Source organism: Diadema setosum, chromosome 13 (genome assembly GCF_964275005.1).
Source record: "Diadema setosum chromosome 13, eeDiaSeto1, whole genome shotgun sequence".
In the NCBI taxonomy this organism is placed as follows: domain Eukaryota; kingdom Metazoa; phylum Echinodermata; class Echinoidea; order Diadematoida; family Diadematidae; genus Diadema; species Diadema setosum.
In genome coordinates, this window is record NC_092697.1 from 7,818,225 (window position 1) to 7,842,648 (window position 24,424).

The 24,424-nt window shown below is 39.7% G+C and overlaps 1 protein-coding gene across 1 annotated transcript in view; it reads left to right on the plus strand.

Annotated features, from left to right (window-relative positions):
- LOC140236870 (nipped-B-like protein A) overlaps nt 1–24,179 on the plus strand; it is a 44,043-nt gene extending 19,864 nt beyond the window's left edge. Inside the window, exons 22-46 of the mRNA XM_072316810.1 lie at nt 464–592; nt 1,229–1,497; nt 2,093–2,195; nt 2,807–2,905; nt 3,330–3,476; nt 3,984–4,118; nt 4,793–4,945; nt 5,840–6,088; nt 6,540–6,680; nt 7,153–7,246; nt 8,166–8,323; nt 8,588–8,785; nt 9,559–9,625; nt 10,149–10,203; nt 10,578–10,713; nt 11,535–11,642; nt 12,087–12,287; nt 13,249–13,395; nt 13,640–13,760; nt 14,279–14,393; nt 14,899–15,073; nt 15,793–15,891; nt 16,902–17,135; nt 17,828–17,941; nt 19,063–24,179. Of these exons, the coding sequence (XP_072172911.1) occupies nt 464–592; nt 1,229–1,497; nt 2,093–2,195; nt 2,807–2,905; nt 3,330–3,476; nt 3,984–4,118; nt 4,793–4,945; nt 5,840–6,088; nt 6,540–6,680; nt 7,153–7,246; nt 8,166–8,323; nt 8,588–8,785; nt 9,559–9,625; nt 10,149–10,203; nt 10,578–10,713; nt 11,535–11,642; nt 12,087–12,287; nt 13,249–13,395; nt 13,640–13,760; nt 14,279–14,393; nt 14,899–15,073; nt 15,793–15,891; nt 16,902–17,135; nt 17,828–17,941; nt 19,063–19,128 (3,513 nt within the window). The 3' untranslated portion in view covers nt 19,129–24,179. The remainder of the gene's footprint in view (nt 1–463; nt 593–1,228; nt 1,498–2,092; nt 2,196–2,806; nt 2,906–3,329; nt 3,477–3,983; nt 4,119–4,792; nt 4,946–5,839; nt 6,089–6,539; nt 6,681–7,152; nt 7,247–8,165; nt 8,324–8,587; nt 8,786–9,558; nt 9,626–10,148; nt 10,204–10,577; nt 10,714–11,534; nt 11,643–12,086; nt 12,288–13,248; nt 13,396–13,639; nt 13,761–14,278; nt 14,394–14,898; nt 15,074–15,792; nt 15,892–16,901; nt 17,136–17,827; nt 17,942–19,062) is intronic.
- The last annotated feature ends 245 nt before the right edge of the window (nt 24,180–24,424 follow it).

The window sequence follows — 24,424 nt, forward strand, 5'->3', positions numbered from 1 at the left end:
TATATGCACCGTTAACACAAATGATAATAATCTGATCTTTGTCATATACATCTTTCAGTAAAGCTAGAAAGGGCTCAGACAAGTTTTCAATGAATTAGCACTACAACCAAGTGTCATGTTACAGTGCACTTTATGGAATGCCAGTTCTTTATGTACTGGCTACACAAAGGTACTGTTTTCTTTTATGCCAACTATAACTGCATGAGTGATATATCTGTTGTATTGCGTAATCCTGAAAGTCTGGTACAGAAATTAAGTTTATGGAAGAGCTCTGAGCAGTGAGAAATTCAAGAGAGTGACTACAAAGTGAGTGATGTAGTACATAGTCACCCTGCGCAATCATCACAAGATCAGTGTGTGTAGAGAAAATTTACCTTGAACCTCGGGTTCAGTAAACGAGGGATAATGCATATGTAAAATGAGAGATGTAAGTAGTATGTATGTTGTATTTATTTTCATGTAGATGAGAGGTGGGCGAGATTCACCTGTTGGTGATGGGAAGCCTTGCAACAGTCTGGACTATGTCATGAATTTACAGCAAGCCATGGTTGATTATCTCAGCTACAACAGTCGCAATGACCCAGCTATTCTGGTAAGTCTTGGGAGTTCCAGCTAAACGGTGACTTTGTGTTTTTGTGTTTCTTTTTTTAATTTCAATCCCTTCTCCAATGCACTCTCTCTCTCTTAGACCCTTAAACTCTTTAGAAAATAAAACTGTATAGATTAAAAGGCAGTGATTGTAGTTTCAAATATAAGTGGATGATTTATATCAGCTGCATGGACTTTTGTCAGTCGGCCCTTAGGTAGCATCATAATGTCCATTAAAAGCTGTAGAGTACAACAGCATATGGAAGGTATTGAATGAAGTTATGTTGTGTTCCATTTAAGTGACATCTTTATGAATGCTTTTTTAGCATCAAGTCCCAGCAGTAATTGTTTGTGCAATGTAAATGCAATACAAATCCTCTTCAGGTGAGAACTCCAAAATGAAATGCCTGATGCGTTCAATGAGGTAGGCTCTCTGATGGACTCTTCAGTGAATTTGAGGCGCACGTCTCTCATCTTTCAACACTACTTGTTCCCCATTATGCTGTTAGAAAGACCCAATCTGAAAGTCTTAAGATCTTGATGTATATAATTCATCTCTTACACCCCATGAACTGACTTCATGTGAGTGTGCCACTTTGCATCTCATTCACCTCTCTCTCTCTCTTTGGATACCATTCAGTTTGCGAGGCAGTTCTTCCTGGCCCAGTGGTATCGGGACACCAACGCTGAGGTGGAGCAGGTGATGAAGGCCCCTCAGTCCAAGAAGAAGAAGACCAAGAAGGACAGTGATGACGAGGACAGCGAAGAGGAAGACGATAGCGAGGAGGAGGAAGAGGAGAAGGACAAGGATACGGATGCCAAGACGGCAGAGATCCTCCGGGCGGCAGAGAGGAGGAAAGGTTTCCTCCTCAAGACGGTCAGGGTGAGAAGACCAGCAGGTGCTATACGGTGAGTCTGAGAGGACACTGTACCAAGTCTACTCTTAGTCTTCTCTTTGTGTAGTAGATTTGTTGTTTGTGTTGCAGATTGAAATAACCATTTGTCTGCAGTACCTGAATATGAAAAGATACTCACTTCTGAAGATCTATCAAGAAAAATTATAAGTTTATTTGATAAACCCCAATAGGAATGTCAAGCCCCAATTTGGTCGTTTTATGATATATCCATTAAGGAAAATAATCCCAAAAAAAAGTTTGTATTGCACATTACATGTAAATTAGTTTTGTGCTTTTGGATATCCTGATTGTGGAAAATTGCAGTTGTTAACCACATGTATTTAAATTTATGTCAGTATTGCTTTCTTTAAATGTAATGTACCACAGGCGATGATTAAATCTGTAGAAACATTAGAATTATTTCGTTCACTACTGTAATGATATTTGATAATCTTTGTGAAGCCTTGTTCATCTATCTCTTGATCTTTAAACTGAAATTGTAAAGAGAAGTGTGATTTCTATCAGGAAGACATTTCCATATTTTACTGTAGTGCATAAGTTTGACTTCTTACTTTTTTCCTCATCCTGCCTCCTCTCTCCCCCTTCAGGAAAGGCAAGAACATCATGACATATGAGAGTGCTGCCTTTGTCGTTAGGTATCTAGCATCAAGAAGACCCTTCTCCCAGAGCTTCGATATCTACCTTACACAGGTACATGATTCTCAGTCAATCTTCCTTGCTCTTCAGTGGCAAGACTGGAATTATTCAAACAGAGCAGAATATAAAGGTGTATGTACCCTCAAACTAAGCAATTTGACCACTGGGAAATATAAAGAAAAATACATTTTTGCTCTCTAGATTTTATGTGTGGGGTCATTTACACAACTGAATACTGTAAGAGTGGACATATGAATATGTGTTGAAGCGTTCCTTGTTTATTATTAATTATTTTCAACAACTAGAGTGGGTGTGGTGGCTGTGCCACCATATGCAAGTATGGATGACAAATTCAAGTCCCACTGGATTTACTTCCACCTAGGTTGAGAGACCAATTCCCAATACAACAGTCAACACAGTAAAACAGATGTCTGATATTAAAATGTGACAAACTTTTGTAGATGAAAGTAGAGTGACTTCAGTTGGAAGACTTATCTGAAATGTCTTTGTTTATTTTGATATTCCACCCCTTATTTATTGATAGCCTCACCCCGTAGTTTGTGAAAATCACTTCTCTTCTGTTATTATTATCAAATTGTTTTCCTTTGGATGTTTCCATATCAAACTGAAATAATATTTGCTTCATTTACTGTGTTCACTTTCAGATACTAAGGGTTTTGAATGAAACTGCCGTAGCAGTAAGAACAAGAGCTATGAAGTGCCTGTCACAAGTTGTCGCAGCAGATCCAAATGTACTTGCAAGGGTAAGTTTGTCAGACACCATTTCTCATTTTATATATAGTTAACTATCCTTTGAGTGAGTGATGGTTAATGCAGAAAGTGTATGTCTTTGCATTTCATTTCAGAGATCACTGAATTAGAATGGGTCCCAACACAGTCGGGGACTGTTAGTGTTAAATGTTTATGCGAAAATGCCTTGCCCATTTCCTTATTTGGCAGTTTCTTGTTATATCCTTTTCTTGCAGTTTCTTTCTGTTTCCAACAGTTCTCCAAAGTTCAGATGTTCAGCATTTTTAACATCTTTCACCAGATCAATTTCCAGAGAATATTATGTTTATGATTTTGAAAAGAAGTTGTTAGTTCATGGTGGTTTACACAGTGATATCATCAAGGTAGTGCTATCTATCAGTTGTCATTGTATTTGTATTCTTTGTTTCCAACACACAGAGTGATGTTCAGAAGACAGTGCACTGTCGTTTCATGGACCAGTCGACCAGTGTGAGGGAGGCAGCGGTAGAGCTGGTGGGGAGATTCGTCTTGATGCAGCCAGAGCTCACAGATCAGTACTATGACATGCTCATCGAGAGAATACTGGTGAGCAGAGTCTGCAGTATAATAGCCACAACACAGAAGAAGAGAGTTTGTTATTGTATTCCTCATGTCAGAGGAGGGAAGTTCTCCTTGAAAGTGGCTTTGGTACTGCTACTCTCTTTCTTCATTGAATTATTGGTCCACAAACATGTAAATAACCTCATGTAGTAGTAAGGTGTGTGCAGGTTTGTTAGTTTGTTATGTTTTTTGTTTTTTTTTTCCTTCCTAGATACAGTGCCCCTCTTTCACAAGCTATTTAGAGTTTAACTTCCAAAAAGTTCACATTGATGTTATTCAAATAGCGCTCTATTTTCTTTAATGTGAGGTGTGGATAAATAATGTCAGGTATTGTTTAGCTAGTATCAGAGAGTAGTACCACTTTATGTGTCTAACATTTTTCCCTTCTCTTGAATACACATGTCTGGAATTACAGGCAAATGTATGTCTGATCCAATTTTAGTGTCTGTATTATCATTCATTGACTTCTTGGTGATGCTTTCCTTCCTTCAGGACACGGGAATCAGCGTGCGGAAACGGGTGATCAAGACTCTCAGGGATATTTGCATCGATCAACCCGAGTTCTCCAAGATTCCTGAAATCTGCGTGAAGATCATCAGGCGAGTCAACGATGAGGAAGGAATCAAGGTAAAAAGCATTCCACTTCCACTAAGGGGCATCACAGTTCCTCAGTGTCGACTTGGGATATCTGGATGTATTTTAATGTGATGTATGGTAAACAGTACAATGCCAGTTTGTGCCTCCAATCAAAATGAGTCTCAATAACCTTTATCTACATAGTAAGTGTAAGCAAAAACAAAAGTCAACATTTCTATGATGAAACATTTCTTGAAGGCAAATGTATAACACTCATCTTTGGTGCTTTTTAATGAGGAAAAAAAAGAGGGTTATGTACTTACCTGCATGCCAGACAATTTACCCTGAAATATACAAAATCATTTCTAGAACTCCATAGTTAGGCTGCTTCTTTTGTATGTACTATTATCTGTAGTTATGTACAGTAACTTCTCGGTTACTTGTAGATTCTTTTTCCTCACAGAGTTTATCTCGTCATGCTCAGCACTGTTTCCCATTGACTCCAGGAGATATTCAAGTACTTCTCTTAATGTGGTTTGAGTAGAATAATGACATTTGTATCCAATGAGACATAGAAGTATTCAAAGCACATCATCTCTAGATTGTCAAATATTGAGTAGTATGGTTGATTTTCTTCTGACATCTGAGACTCATTCATATATTTTTCCCCCTCAAAGCTTTGTCAATCCTCAGAACTTTGGACTGTTTTCCTTTCTCTTGTGCAGAAACTAGTGAATGAAACCTTTCAGAAAATGTGGTTTACCCCGCTGCCAACGAACAACACCAATCTCCTCCTGAAGAGGGCACTAAACATCATTGAAGTGGTAACAGCAAGCAAAGACACAGGCTATGACTGGCTCGAACAGCTTCTTACCAATGTGAGTTTTACTTCTGTTAATGGGTGTGTTGATATGTAAGATCATGCAGAGGGTATATTTTTGTCAAAGAAGGAGCAACTGCCATTTCTGTGGTTGTGGAAATTTCCCCAGGTAAAATGGAATACGTGAGAAAGGTAAGCTTTTTAACAGAAGCCGATTGACTTGAAATTGATGATAGATGTTACACCGACAGCATGGTATGTCAAGTTAACACAGTGTACTTAGCTTACACATCTTAAAGGCAGGGGTTACCTTTTACAGAACTCCCAAAATGCAGCAAAACATTAAATATGAACCTCAGGGGACTTGTTTAGGCTACTGCTTAGAAATTTGGAAGTCAACAGTTATCTACAATTTGAATAATGCACAAACTCAACTACTCAGTAGTTCTGTGTGTCAGCCTCACTTAAGCCTTTTTGTTGCAGTCTTCTGTATTTTTTATCTATAAACACAAATCTAAAAGTATAAGAGCTGATGTAATAACATAGAGTGTGTGGCAAGAATGTATATAGAAATGTTTGTAAGTTTTGATGAACTTTACTCACAAAATATACATGATGGACACACATGCAGTGCATGGGTCTGCAAAGGTAGCCTAGTAATGTACTGGAATTTACGGTGAGCCCCGAAAAGAATTCAATTCAAAATCTAACGGTCAGTAAAAATGTACTAAATGTTACCTTCCACTTTCAATACTTTATGGGAGTTTCTAAAATGATACTCTCTTCAACATACCACTGTGTTTATACAACTCTTCATTTAAGGCATGCAAATGGATTCCCTACCTTTAATGGACAAAAGTTGTAGAAAGAGGGAAAACAGAATTTTTTTCGAGCAAAGTGAAATCAGCTGTAATGCCATGTCCCACCCTGTTCTCTTCAAACCCACGTGCAGCTGCTGAAGGGGGAGGAGGCGGCTGCCTACAAGCCAGTGCAGAAGGCGTGCGTCCAGGTGACGGACTGCCTGGTGGAGCATGTACTGAGGCTGGAGAAGAGCGCCGCCGATGGTTCCGAGGAGGGCAAGGCCAATAGCAAGCGACTAGTCTCCTGCCTCCAGACCCTCTATCTCTTCAGCAAGGTCAAGCCCATGCTGATGGTGGCCCATGCCACCACCCTCCAACCCTACCTCAGCACCAAATGTGCAGTGAGTACCCTACTACGCCTTGCTCATCAGCTCAAAGTACCAGTCCATCTAATTGTTATACTGCAACTGAGTGATGGAATTTCGTGTATCGTCTGCTACCTTATTTCATTAAAAGTTGAATTAAGATACCGAATATAATTACAAACATTGATATGTGTGTATAACAGAGGAAAAAATGTGGTTGATTGAAAAAGTAAGTTTTGAGCATTGATTTATAATCATCTACACCTTGAGCATCATGAATCTAAGAGAGGAGTTTGTTTCAATGAAATTGAGCACTAATACTGAAGTAATTCTAATATTACACTAATATCATACTGTTTCTAATAGCATACTGCAGTAAACCTAATTTCTGTCAGTGAACCTAATTTAAGACTCAGAAGTAAATGCAGGTGACTTTCATCATCATCACCATCATTGACACCAAGTCCCTCTGTTATAAATCTGCCAGACCCAAGGCGACTACATGGTGATCTACAATGTGGCCAGGATCCTAGAGATGACAGTACCCTTGATGGATCACCCCAGTGAAGTCTTTCTGGCCAGTCTGGAGGAAGATATGATGAGGCTCATCCTCAAACACGGGCAGATGGTGAGGCAGCAAAGTCAAACATCCTTGATTTCATTTGAGAGGACTTGACATGAGCTGACACAACTTCAGTGGTCTTGACTAAGGATGATTTGACATATTTGACTGGATGTTACTTAACTTGATTTGACACAACTTGACTCAATGCAATTCTCAAGACATGATAGACATGAATATGAAAATGTGAACCTAAAGGTCTGACAGACTGTTGTAACCAAGTGACAAGTAATGTAATAGAAAAAGGCTGAGGTAATGAGGAAAGCTTTATAATGCATATTAGCCATGCTGAAGAATTCATGGAAGTAACTCTAACCAGATGCCACAAGTAATTTATAGTTTCAAGATTTGTAATCACTTTCTCATGTCACTCTGCCATCATGTGTTTGTATTTTGCAGGTGAAAGAAAAGTTTGACTGCCCTGCCCATGTAAAAACCATCAGTATTTTGTCTTTTGTGATAACCCTTTTCTTAACAGGTTCTTCAGAGTTGTGTGAGCTGTCTAGGGGCCATTGTCAACAAGGTCACGCACAACTACAGACTAGTCAGAGATTGCTTTCAGAAGTACTTTTGTGAGTAGCAGATAAAATTTTTTATGAACTCCACTGCTTTTCTGCATGAGAATAATTTGATATATGCTAAGGTGGGAGAGTATTCAGCAAATACATGATATTTTTTTTTTTCTTTCTGAAAGTACATCATTGCTATCATGTTACTTCAAAATGCAAGGGATTGTGACAGCTAAAAAAAAATGTAAGCTGTACTGGAAAATGGATCCTCACAATTTCACACCCGGCAGCTGTTCTCATTGTACGTAAATAGTCCAGTCTTTGTTGGGGGGGGGGGGGGAATACACAGCTTTATGTTCTTATTTTGGTGAAATGGTAAAGTACGAGAGATTTAGACAGATCCCTACTTTTGCAAAGTTTACTGCCATTTGTCCAATTTCATTAAGCTTCAAGTTTAGCAGCTTCCCCATTGTCAATGAATATTGTTAATTGATTCCGTTAGTGTATTGAGTATTTTAATTAGTATGAAAATGTAGTTGTTAGTAGGTTGTCATAGTTGTCATATAAAGAGATTCAGCACAGAAGTTACTGTCAAGATTTTCTTTTTGGGATATGTTTGATGGAAAAGTTCCCAGCTGGTCATGTGAGATAATGAGTTGGCATATTCAAGCTCTGATTGCTTTCAGTGTGACTTCATTTTTGTATTCACAGTTGAGATATTTACTAGTCCATGGTCCCAGACCTTGTAAAGAAAATTTTACTTTACACCCATTCATTCCCCCCTGCAGCAATCCTGGCTAAGTCACACTTGAGATATTTACTAGTCCATGGTCCCAGACCTTCTAAAGAAAATTTTACTTTACACCCATTCATTCCCCCCTGCAGCAATCCTGGCTAAGTCACACTTGAGATATTTACTAGTCCATGGTCCCAGACCTTCTAAAGTAAATTTTACTTTACACCCATTCATTCCCCCCTGCAGCAATCCTGGCTAAGATGAAGGCAGAACAGGACCCCCACACAGACAGTCCCATCAGCAAGAACAAGCCGGTCCTCCTCCGATCTCTCTTCACCGTCGGTCTCTTCTGCAAGCACTTTGACTTTGATGCTGGTAGCAAGCATGGGAAATCGTCTCCCAAGGTGTGTGCATGGTTATTGTTGTTGTTGTTGTTGGTGGTGGTGGTGGTGGCGTTGTCGTCGTCATCGTCGTTGTTGTTGTTGTTTTTAACTAAGGTGTTGCCTTAGTGAAACAGTTCCTTACTTCTGAGGACTGATTGATGCCAAAATTGTCCCTAGGATAAGTTGATTTGAACTTCTGATTGATTTTAGTTCTCAGTGAAATGACCCCCATGAGTTCATTCTGAGCTGACATTCCATCATATTTTCTTCTCTCGCCCCCTACAGGTGCCTGTGAGAGACAGGGTGTTTGATGTTCTGCTTTACTTCTGCAACCGAGATGATGAGGACATCAAGTTGAAAGCGCTGAGCGGCCTGGGCTTTCTGTGCAATCGCCACGCCAGCTTCATGCTAACCCCGGAGGTCAAGGACCTCTACTGGCATATACTGCAGGAGCCAACCATTTCCACTAAGCAGCTCTGTTTGGTATGTTTAAATAAGAATAAACACATATATCAATTCCTGACACAAACTTTTTTCTCTGGTGGCCCATTCTGCCTACTAAAATCATGAAATCCCAAATTTTAGAGCCCTGTATACTTCTCCTTCACAGAATGACTCTTCACCAAATAAAATACTTAAACCCCAAAGAGGGCAACAGAAGAAAAAAGAAAGGGTGCAAACAAATAAGAATAAAAATAAACTAGCAGAATGTTTTTAGCATTTACATATTTCATTGACTTTCATTTGTGTAGTGAAATAAATTGCATTGTTTTAGCCATTTTCATGTCGGACTGCAGCAGTCATAGAGGCCATCAAGCAATAGGTTCTTGATATCTATAAGAAGTAGAATACCAATAAGATATCCCCCTGACTACTTCATCACTTTCACTCTTTGTGTTATGACATTGAGCATTCAGATTAATGTGGATCTATTAATACAGTTTTCCAGTGGTACTGTAGAATTATGGCCTTTTTGTGGTAAAATGTATTGAATGTGTTCTTCTCAATTAGTGAAGAAATGATTAGTGAAGAAATAATTAGTGGCTGACAAGGCTTCAGTCCAATTATTGTTATAAATCCCCATTGATCTTTTGTGTCATTTGAGAAAATGTGCTTCAAATTACAAAAAAAAACAACAACAACAAACAAACAAAAATGTATATTTTTTAAGTTGTTATGCCTGAAGAAAGGCATTATATTTGGTGAAGAATTGTTAAAGTTATTTTTTTTTCTCTCTTTCGTTGCCTCTTTTGCAGGTGCTGAGAAATCTCCACTTATACCTTGTAGAAGAGGATGAGAGAATGAGGCAAGCTGATGCAGAATGTAAGTATGCTGAGGTTTCCTCCCTCAATTACCAGTCAAGGCCGTAAATGATCATCCAGAATTTCAGTATTAAATCAGTTTGAGTGTAACTGACCAAAATTTGCAAGTGTCCTTTGTACTTCTTTGGCTGGAATCTGCTGGGAGGAGAACAAGGCCACCTTCACTACACAGGTAAAAAAAACAAGAGCACACCTTTCAAATCCTGTACACTAATATTTTCTGTGCAATTGTATCCCTGGATAATGAGTCTCTGAAGGCAAAACACATCTGAGGATTTTTTTTGTTTGTTTATTTTAATTTAATTTCCTTTCCAAGACTTTTGCGAAAGGAAAACCCATTCCTTTGCTTGGATGCTCAGTGGCTGTCTGAGGTGTTAGAGGGATATGTTTTCCTGTGGAGAGTCTTGAGAATAATTGCTTTTTTATTCAATCTGCCTTCATATGTTTCAGGTTGAGAAAACTCCATCAGTTTTTCAAGCCATGAATTCTTACCATTGTATGTTTACTTTTCTTTTTTTGTACAGGGAAGGCTCATGCAAAGGAAGAGGACCTCAAAGAAATGGGAGATGTACAGTCAGGGTAAGAAATCTGGTGGTGTGTTTGATATTTGAAGAGAAACTAGCAAGACTTTAGTAAGCATATATGAATGAGAAGAGTAAACTGGACACAAGACATTATTCCAAGAGTTCTAGCAGAGTAGTACTTCTTCTTAAAAGACAAGGCTTTCTTTGGGCTTTCTTGTAAAAAAAGAAAAATAGTCATGATAATAATAGTAATATTTTAAACAGTTGGGAAGTCTTTAATGCAGTATTAACTGCAGTTTACAAGAAAAAATGTATCCATCTTATGGTCAAGCTATCAAGATTCCTACTATCTGGCAGAGTAAGGCATAACAAAAAGCTTCAGTAATGTATGCTTCACCACCTTCCTCCTGCCCTCCTCCTCGTTCACAGGATGAGCAGCTCTGTGATGCAGATGTACCTGAAGCAGACCATGGAGTGTATGATGCACAAGTCATCCATGGTGCGGATGACGGCTCTACAGGTCATCACCCTCACTCTGGGCCAGGGTCTCGTCCATCCGGTGCAGGTAGGCTGGCTCCCTCTCTTTCCTCCGTTGACGATGCCTCTTGGCTCATTTCCCTCTTTCTCTTTGGGATGGAGTTTAATACCCAGAAGGCTTCTCAAGATTGCACATTCCTTCTGATTGAGTTACCTTTGTTTGTGTTTTGATTATGCTTCAAGTGAGAACATAATCATGCAGTCAACCTTGCTTAAGTCGACCTTGCATAAGTCGAATAATCGCCTAAGTTGAAGGTCTTTTCAAGTCCTCTTCTCTATATTCTATTGATTGTGATCCCTCATAAGACAAATTTTGTTTAAGTTAAAGATATTCAATCCAAATAGATTCGACTTAGGCAAGTTTGACTGTACTTGGTGGATTATATTTCATCAGTATTAATGTTGTTTCAGATCGTAATGCTGCAGCTAAACAACTATGTAAAATATAAATCTGTATTTGATCTTATCATATTGAAATATTTCTATGATGGTAAGTCACATAGCTTTTATCCAGTTGACAAATGAGATACAAACAACCAACATGCTGTTTGTTGATATTTGTTGTATTTTTTTCCTGTTTTTTACTTATTTACATGTGTATAATCATTCTTTACTTTTGTATACATATAATATTTGTCCTGTACCACAACATTTGCAACATTTGCCAGAGATTGGGCTCTGAGGTATCTAGAAAAACAAAGAAAGAAAAGAAAACCAAAAACACGGCAAGAACAGGAACAAAAAAGCCAGAAGAAGCTATTCACACTGTCTACTTCTTGATTGCTGAGAAATATTTTCAGTGTATGAGCCATCTAGTTCATGCTACACCTTCTTTTTGTGTGACCACAGTGTGTGCCATACCTAGTGGCCATGGGCAGCGATTCGGAGTCAGCCATCAGGGTGAAAGCAGACCAGCAGCTGACAGACATTGAGAGCAGGTATCCTGGCTTCATTCAGGTGAGCACTCCATTCCCTTCCCTCGTAGAGTTGCCATGTCCCCCTGGTTGAGCAGGATGCTGACTGGAACTTGTAACTAAAGTCAAACATGTCTATAGCAGCCATCCAAAGGAGATGAAAAAAATTCAGAAACCAAAAAAAAAAAAAGAACAGAATTGTTGCATTGTTTATTTTCACCCCCCCCCCCCCACTTTGTGGTCGATTTAATTCTAAACCAGATGTATTGAGGCAGAATGATAAAACAAACCTACACCATGTGTCTGGTCGTAAGCAATAAGAGCAAAGTTTGAGACTAGTAAAGCAGAATGGTCATGTCACTCCCATGCCCAGTATAAGGGAGACAGCATAGATTTCAACAAAATTTGGTTAAGATGTGATTGTGCATGTCAAGATGAATTTCTGACAGTTGAGGACTTTCATTTTCTTGTCAATGGTTTCACATAGATGAAGGCTCTGGCGGGCATCAAGATGGCTTTCAGGCTGCAGCTACTGCTGAAAGAGGAGCAGGTCTTTGTGCGGGGGATGAGGGAGCGAGACAACCACCACTACGCCCTCTGTAGTCACCTCTACTCCATGATCCGCTCCAACCGGGCCCAGCGGAGGGGCTTCCTCATCAGCCTCCTCAATCTGTTTGATGAGCACACGGTGAGTTTGGTAGGAAGCCAAAAATTAGATACGCCAAAACCAAGAGCTTGCATACCCACACACAGAGCACAATTCTGTCCTGCTATGGTACAGTCACATTCAAATTGCTAACAGCTCTTTTTGAGGCTATGCTTCAGAGTGTGCACATGTGACTTGTGTACCGCCAATACTGTTGATAAGGCTGTAGGCAGGGCTCCACACTAACTTTTTTTTTTTGAATGGCCCGATGGGGCTACCAAAATCATCAATGTCAAATTTTTGGTGGCCCAAGAGAAAAATTTGGTGGCCCGAAAAAAAATAAAAAATAAAAAATAAAAAACTGTCCTGGTGTTTTCTTTAATGAGTCACACACTCACTGCATGCATTTATGCATTTCTGGCGCAAAAAGTTACAAATTTATTGACATACTTTTCAAAAAATTTGCTCTTTTTTAAAATTTGGTGGCCCGACTTTCATTTTTGGTGGCCCCAGGCCACCGTTAGTGTCGAGCCCTGCTGTAGGTCATGTTGCTCTATATACAAATATGAAGAAGCTATCATGTTTGCAAGTAGCATGTATTTGTTGGTTTGTTTGTTTCTTTATTTATTTTATTTAATCACAGGGTTAAAAGCCCTCAATCTGCCAAGAGGCTGTTTTTCAAAGAGGCCGTGAAAGTCAGTCTTCTGTACTTGTCATTCCCCTCTACTTTTATTCATCCTATTAAGAATCACCAGCATTGCAAATGCTCTAATAATTTTTCACTAGATCTGAAATGGGTATGAGAGAGAGGACATCAGCACCCAGATGAAAGTGAAGATGGTGGTGAAATATCAATTATATTTCTGTGCCTCTGTCCGAAAGTATGCAACTCTGTGTCTGTGTACTCTTGATGTGCAGTATGCATAAAATCATAGAATGCCCTTCATTATTGTACAACATAATGCCTTTCTAATGTTCTCCACCCTGACTGTCTTTCTTGCAGAAGAGTGACCTTAACCTGCTGGTGTTCATCGCCGACAACCTGTCAGCGTTTCCCTACCAAGTACAGGACGAGGCGCTCTTCATCATGCACCACATAGAAATCACCGTCTCTGTATCAGGGGCAAATCTACTACAGTCTTTCAAAGAGGTTAGAGGTCACATTTCTCTCTTATACTTCTGAAGCAAATCGTGTGTGGGTTTTGTTCTCACAAACACATTTTTTTTTTCTCTCTCTCTGGATGTGTATATTGCCTTGTTCCACAATCCCAGAAATATTGCACTGTGGTATTTTACATGTGTGTGTATATGAGCAGATTCCTGGAATTGAAAGCAAATCCATGACAAAAAATGTTGATATTTTCTCCATTTTTGTTTTGTTTTTTTCCTCCCAGAGTTTTATCCCCAAGCATTCCTCCAGACCTCCCTCGAGGGACTCGGAGAGTTCGGACGCAAAGCGGCCGGCAGCATCCTACTTCGACGAAGATGACGAAGAGGATGCTGAAAGCCTCATCGGTGAGTTGAACCCCATGTTTGCCTCTCACGAGGAGCCTATGAACATTTTGGTCCTGTGTTATCAACATATTGCAGGAGATTGAACAATGATAGTTTCTTCCCTTTTATCTGAAATCATTGACTTTAACATCAGGTCACAACTTCTTCCACCTGTTTTTACAATACTTGCAAGGATGTTGGTATGAACACCTACAGTTGTCAGTCTATTTCTGCAACTCCTCAATTTTAGCAACCCTTGATCATTCATGAGTTCTCCCTTTAATGTCTGACTCAATGCATGAAGCAGGAACTTTGATAGTTTCTTGACAACAACAACAGAAAAAAAACAAAACTAACAACAACAACAACCCAAATCGATCTGACATGTATGTGAGATCTAAGAATAACAATTCAACATTTACTTGAAGACTCAGGTGCTTTAGTATTTAACAGTTAAAATGCTTATTCACAGAGGTAAGAGAAGTCTCGTAAGCCAAGGTTTTCAATGTGGTATCCCACTACCTGTCTCACCCCTCCAGCGAGGATCCCAGAAGAACCAACCCAGCTACTTCACTGCTGCGTAGCATCTCAGGCCTGCATCATGCTCCTGGTACTCAAGCAACACCTCAAGGACCTCTACGGATTCAGGGACAAGTAAGTTTATTTAGGGGGATGGAGGCATACGAGTCGGGCGGTAAATTTAGGAGTGATAGGATATGACATGAAGTGGCAGATGGTAAATTCAAAACCCTGGAGCAAATTGATGGCAGTGTGCCAAAACAGTCAAATTAATGATCTTGATTGACGAGTGCATGTCTTCATCATTGCTTGTCATTAGAAGAGTTGTTCCATAGTGACTTTGATTATTTTTTTTTTTTCATGACTCTGAAGTCAGACAGTAAATTTAAGGATGATAGGATATGACATGATGTGGCAAATGGTAAATTCAGAATACAGGAGCAAATTGATGGCAGTGTGCATATACAGTCAAATTAATAATCTTGATTGACGAGTGCATGTCTTCATCATTGCTTGTCATTAGAAGAATTGTTCCATATTCACTTTTATTTTTTTTTTTTCTTGCTGACTTGTAAGTCAGGCAGTAAATTTAAGGATGATTTGTCCTTCCTGACTCTTTGTGATTTGTGTTTGCCAACAGCACGATCCACAGATACTCGCCCCAGGAAGCAGCCAAGGTGTATGACAAGTCTGTCAACAGGAAGTCCCTGGTCCACTTCAACCCAGCGAGAGCCCTGGACCTTCTGAAAACAGGCCAGCCCAAGCCACCACTCAATGAGCAAGAGAAGAAAGACATCGTGGATGAGTACTTAGATGTAAGTGTGTGTGCATGCGTGTGTCAGGGTGGGGGGAGGGGGGGTAGAGTACGGAAGTGATGATGTCACAGTCTTTTGCTGTGTCCTGGTTTGGAACCAGGTGCATGCATCAACACTCAGGCCAGGTGAGGATGTTTGGAACAAGCTCCCATGGCAAAGAATGGCTATGACATCACACATTGGTACTCTATGCCGAGGCAATGCTGTCAGTATTGGGAGTAACTGTTTACAAGCCTCTGGAGAGCTGTTTCTCCTGAAACATTGAGAAGTGTAGGAATCAGGATTCAATTTCCATTGGGCGACAGAGAGGAGATGTCCAGTTGCTGTAATGAGTGTAACCCATGTGTACTTAAACACCCAGTTGCCTGGCTAAACACTTACAAAATCATGCATTCTGAATAAGAAAAAGAAAATACAATAGATTGAGAATAGGTGTTATAGCAGATATCTATAGAAAGCAGATTCATGTTACAAAGGTTTATTAAAGTCACGTTATACTATTTCAAACTCAGTCTTATAAAGCCATCTTCAGATTTCTAATACAGGACGTGGAGGTGACTATCAAAGGATAAATTCAGGATAGGGGAAAGGAAATTATGACCATTCAATGACGGCAGTTGATTATCCATTTTGGAAAGCTGTGGATTGCAAAGGGCTGCCTGTTAGATGATTTATGTGTAACTCTATTGCATTGTGTAACTCTATTGCATCACATTTAGTTCAAGCAGCTGATGGAGTTGATGGACGATGATGATGAAGAGGAGGAAGGGGGGGAGGCTGGCAAGCAGAAGTCTGGACCAAACACTCCAGCAAAACAGGTAAAACCATATTTCACTGATTCGTCAGAGAATTTATTTAATGAAATATGAGTATGTTTGATGTGAATCAAAGTTTGGAGCAGATGGTGAGTTCATGCTTTTTCGTATAATGACACCCTTTGGAGTCATGTGGTAAAAATGCAAAGGAAAGGAACAGAAATGAAAGTCAATGATTTACCCAATTATCATATACAGTTCGACCTCGATTCTCCGGCCTCCTTTTATCCGGAAATCTCTATTATCTGGACGCGTTCACGCAGTGAAAGACTTTTTTTTTCATCCAAAAATTGAGAAAAAACAGTGACTTTCATGGATCTATTTCACTAATTTCAAAGATGTGCATGATAGGTTTCTCAATATCTAATGAGGTAAAACATGTATGATCGTCACATAAAGATATACTTTATTTTTGTGAAGAAGGGAGTACAATTTTGCGCAGGCTAGCAAGGATTACACCACCGTTGCGGGGTATGCTACCTGCCTAGCTGCCAGTGCACTGGCACGGCAGCTTGGACGGCAGCTATATACATAAACATTGTGTCTCCTATATCCGGCCAATTCGCTTATCCGGATGAGCGCCGGTCCCGACATGGCCGGATAATCGAGGTCGAACTGTAGTTGAATTATTTTGATTAATTAGAGGTGAAATTGATCTAATTTACTCTATACACAAAGGTAAATATTCTAATCGGGCTTTCGCAGTATTCACTGTAAAACCAGGAATGTTTGCATGCATTTATATTTCACGAATTTTGTGAGAGCCAAGGTTTAAAAAATTAAAATGCAGGCAAAAGTTCTTGTCTCCACTATATGCATTGATTTCCAGTGACAATTCGCAAAAATTTCATGCCGCGGGAAAGGCTGTCACTTTCATTTCGCGAAAATTAAATGCCAAGAATATATCTTGCTTTACAGTAGTTTATATGGTGTGTTCAGCTGTCTGAATACTAGCTGGAAAGTGCAAGTCCCTTGTATTGATGGATGTAATGTTTGATGTCTCTGTGTGATAGGACGGTGAGACAAAGGAAGAGGAGGAGAAGGAAGGAGCAAACCATACAGGAGGAGGAGGAGGAGGTGGTGGTGGAGGAGGAGGAGGAGGTTCGAGTCCAGCCGCAGCGAGAAAGACTCCCGAGCCTCCAGTATCATCAGGTAGAGGCAGACCATCCAGGAAGCAGTCCGTCGTCGAGGAGGAATCTTCAGATGAGGACAGCTCCCCAGCTCCATCACCTGCCCCAGTTGCAAAGGTGAGTTCCTCAGCTCTTAACATTAAGGCCCTGGTAGCATGGAAATTGAATTTGCTGCCCACCACGGGCATTCGGAAACCACAGATGGCACTTGTTAGCCACTTGTCAGTGAATATGTGCATCAAAGCTTACATTCATTAGTAGAGGTAAACTCAAGTCGAGATTTTTTGGCTCTGTGTGTATTTCCATAGAGATCAGTGATAAATTTGTACACAGTGAGCTCGTTATTGGGATTCTTGAATATATCCAAACTGTGCTCACCTTCTCATTCCATAAATCCTAACGCTATGGAATCTTTAAGAACTGCAGTGAGGATATTTTGGACAGGATTGCCATTGTTACTTTACCAGCCAGCTTTAACCTCTGTTTCTCAACAGTTTCTTGGTATCACTTCTCTACACTATTCACCCATGCAAGCAGTTTGCATTGACAAGTAAGGCATGTGAGAACTTGTCCAACTTAGTGACAAGATTTTCTGAAGTGATGCAAAGTGTTTGTTTGAAAATGCTGGTGCAGCACTACAGCAGCATTGGGTTAATGATGAACATGAAAGAATTATTGATGCATTGAAGGTCAATGATTGGATAAGATTCACAATAGGCGTCAGAATTGTTTTGAATTATTGTTACCAGTACCTGCACATACCACTACTACTAGTCTTTACTCATCTACTGTGATGTTTTCACCTCCAGTCAAGGGGCAGACCAGCCAGGACACCTGCAAGGAGTAGGAGTCGTCAAGGCAGGGGTGGCGGTAGTGGTAGCGGCAGCAAACGAGGGCGACCACAGAAGAAGCGGCGGAAGAAGATATCCTTTACCAGCTTTTAGCTTGCTACATACACCCAAACTTGGTAGTACAGTCTCCCCTTACTCATCCATCCCCACCTAATGCCGAAAACAAACATTGTGGCTTGTGCCATGTGTGAAACGGGCATACACAAACCCATGACCTGTGTATGTCTTTGAGGTTAGAATTTAATTATGGATGAATTTGGATACTGCCTGTAGTCTTTTCCCCACATTTGATGCTTCCATCTATGGACTAAGCATTCAGTATGCTCAGAAGAGGAGGATGATTTAATCTGTGGGCTAACCATGTGCATAGTATGCTCAAAAGAGGATGAATTCAAACTGTGATATGATTTTGGGGGTACTGATCATTGTTTAGCCCTTGATAAAATGAACTATGGTCGTCAAAGCATATAATTCAACCAGAGAATGTCACGAAAAGCAAATTTGACATTCAGCATGACTGTATAAATTTCTCTCTCCACAACTGCTACAGTAATTGACACACCAGAAGAACTGTTTAAATATTGACTGTCTCACCACACAGCAGCATGAAGTAAAAGGCAAAAAAGGAAATGAACCGAGAAAAAAATAAATGATTTTGTCAAACAATGCTCTCTACCCTCCTTCATACAAAATCCAAAAGTTTCTCAAGCCACTCCATTCCCCAGTTTTCAGCATTTGTTTGTGGTTGTTGTTTTTTTTTTATTGCATGTATATGATTTGTTAATAAGAACAGTATGTCTTGATGTTTGTTGCATCAACTACAACATGACATCCACGTTTGCTCCACCTATTCTAGATCCAGATGCACAGACATGCAAAACTGTAAGCTTAACTGCACTAGCAAACTGATATTCAGAGGAATTACAGAACTGGCTGCTTATTCTCTTCATGTCATTGTCATGTACAGGTGGTATATTCATCCCTCGTGTTGCAGGGGTTTTTTTTTTTCATTACTAGAATGCATTTGTGAAGATTCTAGATACAAAACAAAAGCAAAACAAAACGTAATACAATTATATGATTGGTAGAGTGATTCCCAGTGATAAAAAGATGGATAAATTACTTTGTTAATCATAGACCGTGAAGAGAGCTGTTATCAAGAATCGAATAGCATTTCCTTGACTCCCCAGCACTATGTCTCCTCTAGCGAGGATGAAGACGATAACGAGGAGGAGGATTCAGAAGACCCCGACTGGTAGGCGATGACGAACTGGTGGTCTCTCAAGCGATCACCTGCCTTTTCTCCGGAGGACATCCCACCATTGACACTCCCTCATGGAAGGGGAGGAGAGACGGGAACAAGCGTGATGATGGTTTGAAGTCAGAGGTGTTCATTCTTTTCGGCAGGTGGAGAATAGGATGGCGCCTCCAGCGGCTCAGAGGTGATGCGGTGGAGGGGGAAAAATTGCAAAACAATGCAAGAGCAGCTGCAGCTATGTCCCTCGCCTTTTGTGGCAAGTGGAAGCACAAGCCTATCTCGGGTCTGATGCGACTTGCTCGGAGATTCACATCCCGTCACCTGTATATCTTGAGGTCTAGACCAAAGAGGCAGCATCTCGTGGAAGAGGGGGGTTGGATGAGAAGTGTTTGTCTGAGCTGCGAAATGGGTTTCAACAACACAAGAACCAGTCATTCAGGACAGGACTGGATGTTATCTCTTTTGTGGCAAGACAGTAAGCGGAATGCCGAAATGGATTCTGTAACTTGTTACAGGCTCTTTCCCAGATGTACTGAGCAGTGCTGTATAGCCAGATGACTTTGATATGGGATCAAGATGCATACTGCCCACTTAAGCTTCAATCTTTGCCCTTGTGACATCAGAAGGGTTGGAAATAAAGCCTCATGATTGTTTCATTTTGTTATTTCTAACTTTCTGTATTATCATTTTCTCCGTGCTCTTTTCCTGTCTCTTAATTGCATATTTTATGAGAAAGCAAATATGCCCCAAGCAATAAAGAGATTTGTAGGGTCTCCACAAAACTATTGCTTGAAGTATTACAGAGAGAGAGAAAAAAAGACACCTTTCACTTTGTTTTGTATGCCTGATGAACATACTGTGTAGTTTTCCATTTTACCACTTTTGCACTTCATGATATGTGCCTCTATAGAAGACGCTGTGTAGTTTTCCGAGTTCAAATTCACACAAAAAAGACAAAACAATTAAGATTGTTTTATTTGCATCTGTAGTAAAAAGGAAATGTGTGAGCCCAGTGGAAAGTTTCTGTTGTAATGTTTGGTTATTTGTATTTATGGTTGTGTGTCACACTTGCAAACTGTGGAAAGGCATAAGCAGTGAGTGAATTTAGTCATTCTCTTTGGAAGTGGTCTGCCAAGAATTTAAAATGAGTAGATAGTACTAATGATATTACAAAATCAGTTGATTTTTTCTCCATTAAAATCTAAAGGAGTAATGAAACGTGAATACTAACATCTTGCATTTTACCTTGTCAGTGGGTGACTTGCAATTGCTGATGTTTATGTAGAGATAAATGATGTGTAGTATTGATGGTACATCTCAACAAGCCACATCTTGCCTGATTTCATTGGTGTGGCCCATCATCATGCAGCAGCCCTGCTGGTTTAGCGTTCTTAAAGAGAGACCAAGAAAATACTGGCCGATTCTTTTGTCAGTCACATATACAGCAAATGTTTTCTTTCATTATTCCCTGTTAGTCCTAGAAGTTGGAACACTGAGCCAGATGTCAAAATACACTGGCCATAGGTAGCAACAAAGTTATTTGTGTGCAAATTTCAGTGATTTCAGTCGACATTTTAGGCATAGTCAACAACATATCACCGATCTGTCGGTGCATTTTGTAGCTTCAGGCCATTTCGCCAGTGCCTGGTTGCACGCTGATGTTACCAACGATATTGTTTGTCTTTTGCTGATTATACTTCCTTCAATTTCCTGTTGAAGCCACAAAGTTTGCACAGTGAAAATGTCAACTTGCTGTATGTGCACAAAGATTCTGTGTGCTGCAAACAGGAATCTGAGATCACAATCCAGTTTTGTCCTGCCTCATTGTCCATTTAGTTAAAAAGATGTTCATTAAAATTTCCCCAACTGTGGCGTAGACTGATAAAATATGGGAGCATTTCTAGGAAGAAGGTTCTTTTAATTTGCCAAGGTTTAGAGGACACAGACATGGCATTATATGATTGAATGATTGTCATTCTGTTTTTGGTATGGGTGAATCGTAAATTTGCAGTTCTTCCATGGTAAATGAAAAAGGACCACATGCAGAAGTACACTTATGCTAGTCATCCCTTCATCTGACACAAATTGGTTTACTTATTTACCGAGTAACCTTTTGCTAGTGAGAATGTCCACCTTGATTATTGTAAGCTTTGTCCTCTCACAGCAATTGTGGAGGGAAAAGAGAACATGGCCTGTTGGAGACGCACTATTAACCGTCCTGATGATCTTTAGTTTTTTGCTCTTTACCCACTCAAAGTGTTTGGACATGTCTGATTCATGAACTGATAGTAAGAATGAAATTCCTGTAATTTGTTTCCATCACCCTCTTTGTGCTGTTTTCTACACTGTGTTGCAGTTGTAAAGTGGTTCCATCTCCCAGTTTTGTTATGATAATATTTGAAGATGTCTCAAGAGTTTATTGCCCTGACACGCAGCGATGTAGAGATATCAGCATGTATTTCATAGCATTTACAAGAAATTTGATTTATTTATTACGTTTATTACGCTGTCATTTTGATTACATGGTGCTTTCCAATTTGCTCAGAACATTCCTGATATTCTCCCATAGACCAATTGTAGAATTATCGTCTTTACTTTTTGCCCTTGTTCTTTAGAAAGCATCGGTGCTGTATCGATCAAAAGCGTGAACTGCGCACCTATTCTTTTCTCGTAGCTCTGTGATTAAAAGCTTTTTGCAGATATTGCAGTGTCATTTTCACTCATTTGACCAGGCAGCCACCAAACACTGAAGTAGGTACAAGTGGCTGTTTATGTCTATTCTCTGATGAATACAAGAGTTTTGTAGGACAATCAGGAATTGCGAGTACTATTATAATGTTGAAGTTGAAGTCATGAAAGGGTTGTGATGGTTAATACATGTATATGATTTCCTTTTTGTTTGGCACTTTTACTGCACTTTTCAATTGTAAGTGCAGATTGGTCACTAGTTGAAAAACAGCTTGGCAAGTGCACATTGACAGCTGCCGCTACATCCACAATTAATCTAGCTGCAAAGGCAGTTGGTGCAATGATTTTGGGGTCTGTTGCAGTTGAGCAACTGGATTTAACAGGCATTAGTTTCAATATCTGCTGACATGTATTGTCACAATGGTTGGTGAAGCTGTGTTATAAATGAGAACTGTACATTTGGGAAGTAAAGCTGCTCACCATAGGCAGATTTGGTGCATTAATAGAGGCGGCAGAAGATGCTCAGATTGTGTATTGTACAGATGGACGCACATAACTGTATTGGTCAGAGGACAGCTGTCAAGAACTCAATATTTATATCAATCTTCATCCAAACTGGAAACACTAATGGTGGAAATGTGTTAAGTGAAGGCAGGCTTTGTTTATTTTTTTTTTCTTTCATTGGTGTGGTAACACAGAAGCCATTATTCACATTTTGTGCTTACTGTGCAAAAGTTTTCTTAAAAACAGATTGCACTCTCTTCAATATCCAGCCAAGGTGGTGTCTTCGTACATTTATCTTTCTATGTCTTGATTATGGTTAATTCTGTAGTTTAGACCCCTTCTTTTTCTTTTTCACCCCACCCCCCCCCCCCTTTTGAGGTTAGTAGTCTGCTGTAGGGTGGTAGCAGTGATTGTGTTACATTCCAGTGTACTAACGGTGTAGTTTACCCTCCTTTGCAAACCCCTCCAATTCTTTAAACCTTGTCTGAAGATGGCAACCTCAGCAGAGGTTTATGATGGATAACCTTCCAGCGGTTGAAAAAGTCAGAAATGAGAAGAATTGTTGTGATTATAGTATATGGCTCCCCTCAAACTTTGTATGTGTTGAAACAACCATAAACTTTCACAGGAATGCACATACCAGTAACATTGCCAAACAAAGAATCATCTTGATTTTGAATGGCAAGTTTGATGAGGTCCAGTTAATGTTAATTTATCCTTTTATAAAATGCATTGCTAAAAGCTAGATGAAGAGTTTGTAATCTACAAGCGACTCCAGGGTCCATGCACTGCAGAACTAATGGCCTGTGTGTGACATGAACAGGTCGTCTTGCTGATGAACAAATAGTACTACTCTTAACCCAACGTTTATTGCAAGCTTCTCAATTTCATTTCAAATGCCAGGCTCAAAGAAGGGAGAAAGAGCCTATTGAATAATGATGATAACTATCACATGGTGCTTTCAAGAAACACCTTGATGGTCTGTTTCTTTCCGCAGGATGTCAATTCCTAGTAACTTAGCACGGTTTGTGCAGAGGGACAGAAAATAGTAGCGGTAACTTGCCTTGAGCACCCAACATACAGGTTGACGCTTTATTTCACACTTTGCAAAGGTTTCCCCCTTTAATCATCACCTGCCCTTGTCTATCCATTATGCTTACCTATTTGCTTTTGGTTTGTTGTTTTCTTCTTCTTCTTTTTTTAGGTGGGGGGGGGGGGGGTAGAGGAGGGATCTTGCGAGTATCAACAGGTGGTGAATAAGTTCATCTTGGAAAGTTTACATCAAGAAGCCTGTCCTTTCTCTGTATGATGGTAAAGTCAAATTCAGCACAAGTCAATAGGGATGGCAGCAGTGGTCTTTGTGCATTCTTCAAGAAGTCCATCGGCATAATAGAATGAAGCACTCTGCCAAACCAATCTTTTGATAGGCCGTTGATATATGTTGACGAGTGTTAACTTTGTAACATACGTGTAAAGACACCTTGTAAAAAGGAGAGTTAAAATTGTACAAATCGGGATCTATTTGTGACTGAAGTTAAAAATCTATGTGCTATCCATTAAAAATAAAAAGTTTGATTTCTTTTTTATCAACTGTGCCAAGTTTGGGGTATTTATTGGAGAACACATGATTTTTTTAACATGTCAATTCTGAATCTTTGCTCTGTAAATACATATAAATGCTGTACATAACACTACTGAAAGTTTTGTAGTACTTCCAAGTTAATAATTTTGTTCTTTTTTCACTGTCTGTAATAAAAAAAAATGTTTAAAAAGTTAATTTTGTTGTAGTTACACTGAAGAGGGAGAATTCAGTCAAATGTTATTAAAAAAGCATGTTATTTACGTGTTACTAAAATACCACATATACCATGTTCCCTTCACTTTTGTTGCTCTGGTGCGAGTTGTATAGAACTGGTTGTCAGTGTAACTTCATACAAAAGAGCACTGTGGATGCTCGAAACTACGCGGAAACACATTTATTATGTGTTTTTGTTGTTGTTGTTTTTTTGTTTTTTTTTTGGGGGGGGGGTGGGGGATCAAGTGCAGGTCCCCTATATAAATCATACATATGCAAGTTTGCATTTAGTCTCAACTCAAGTTTCTTT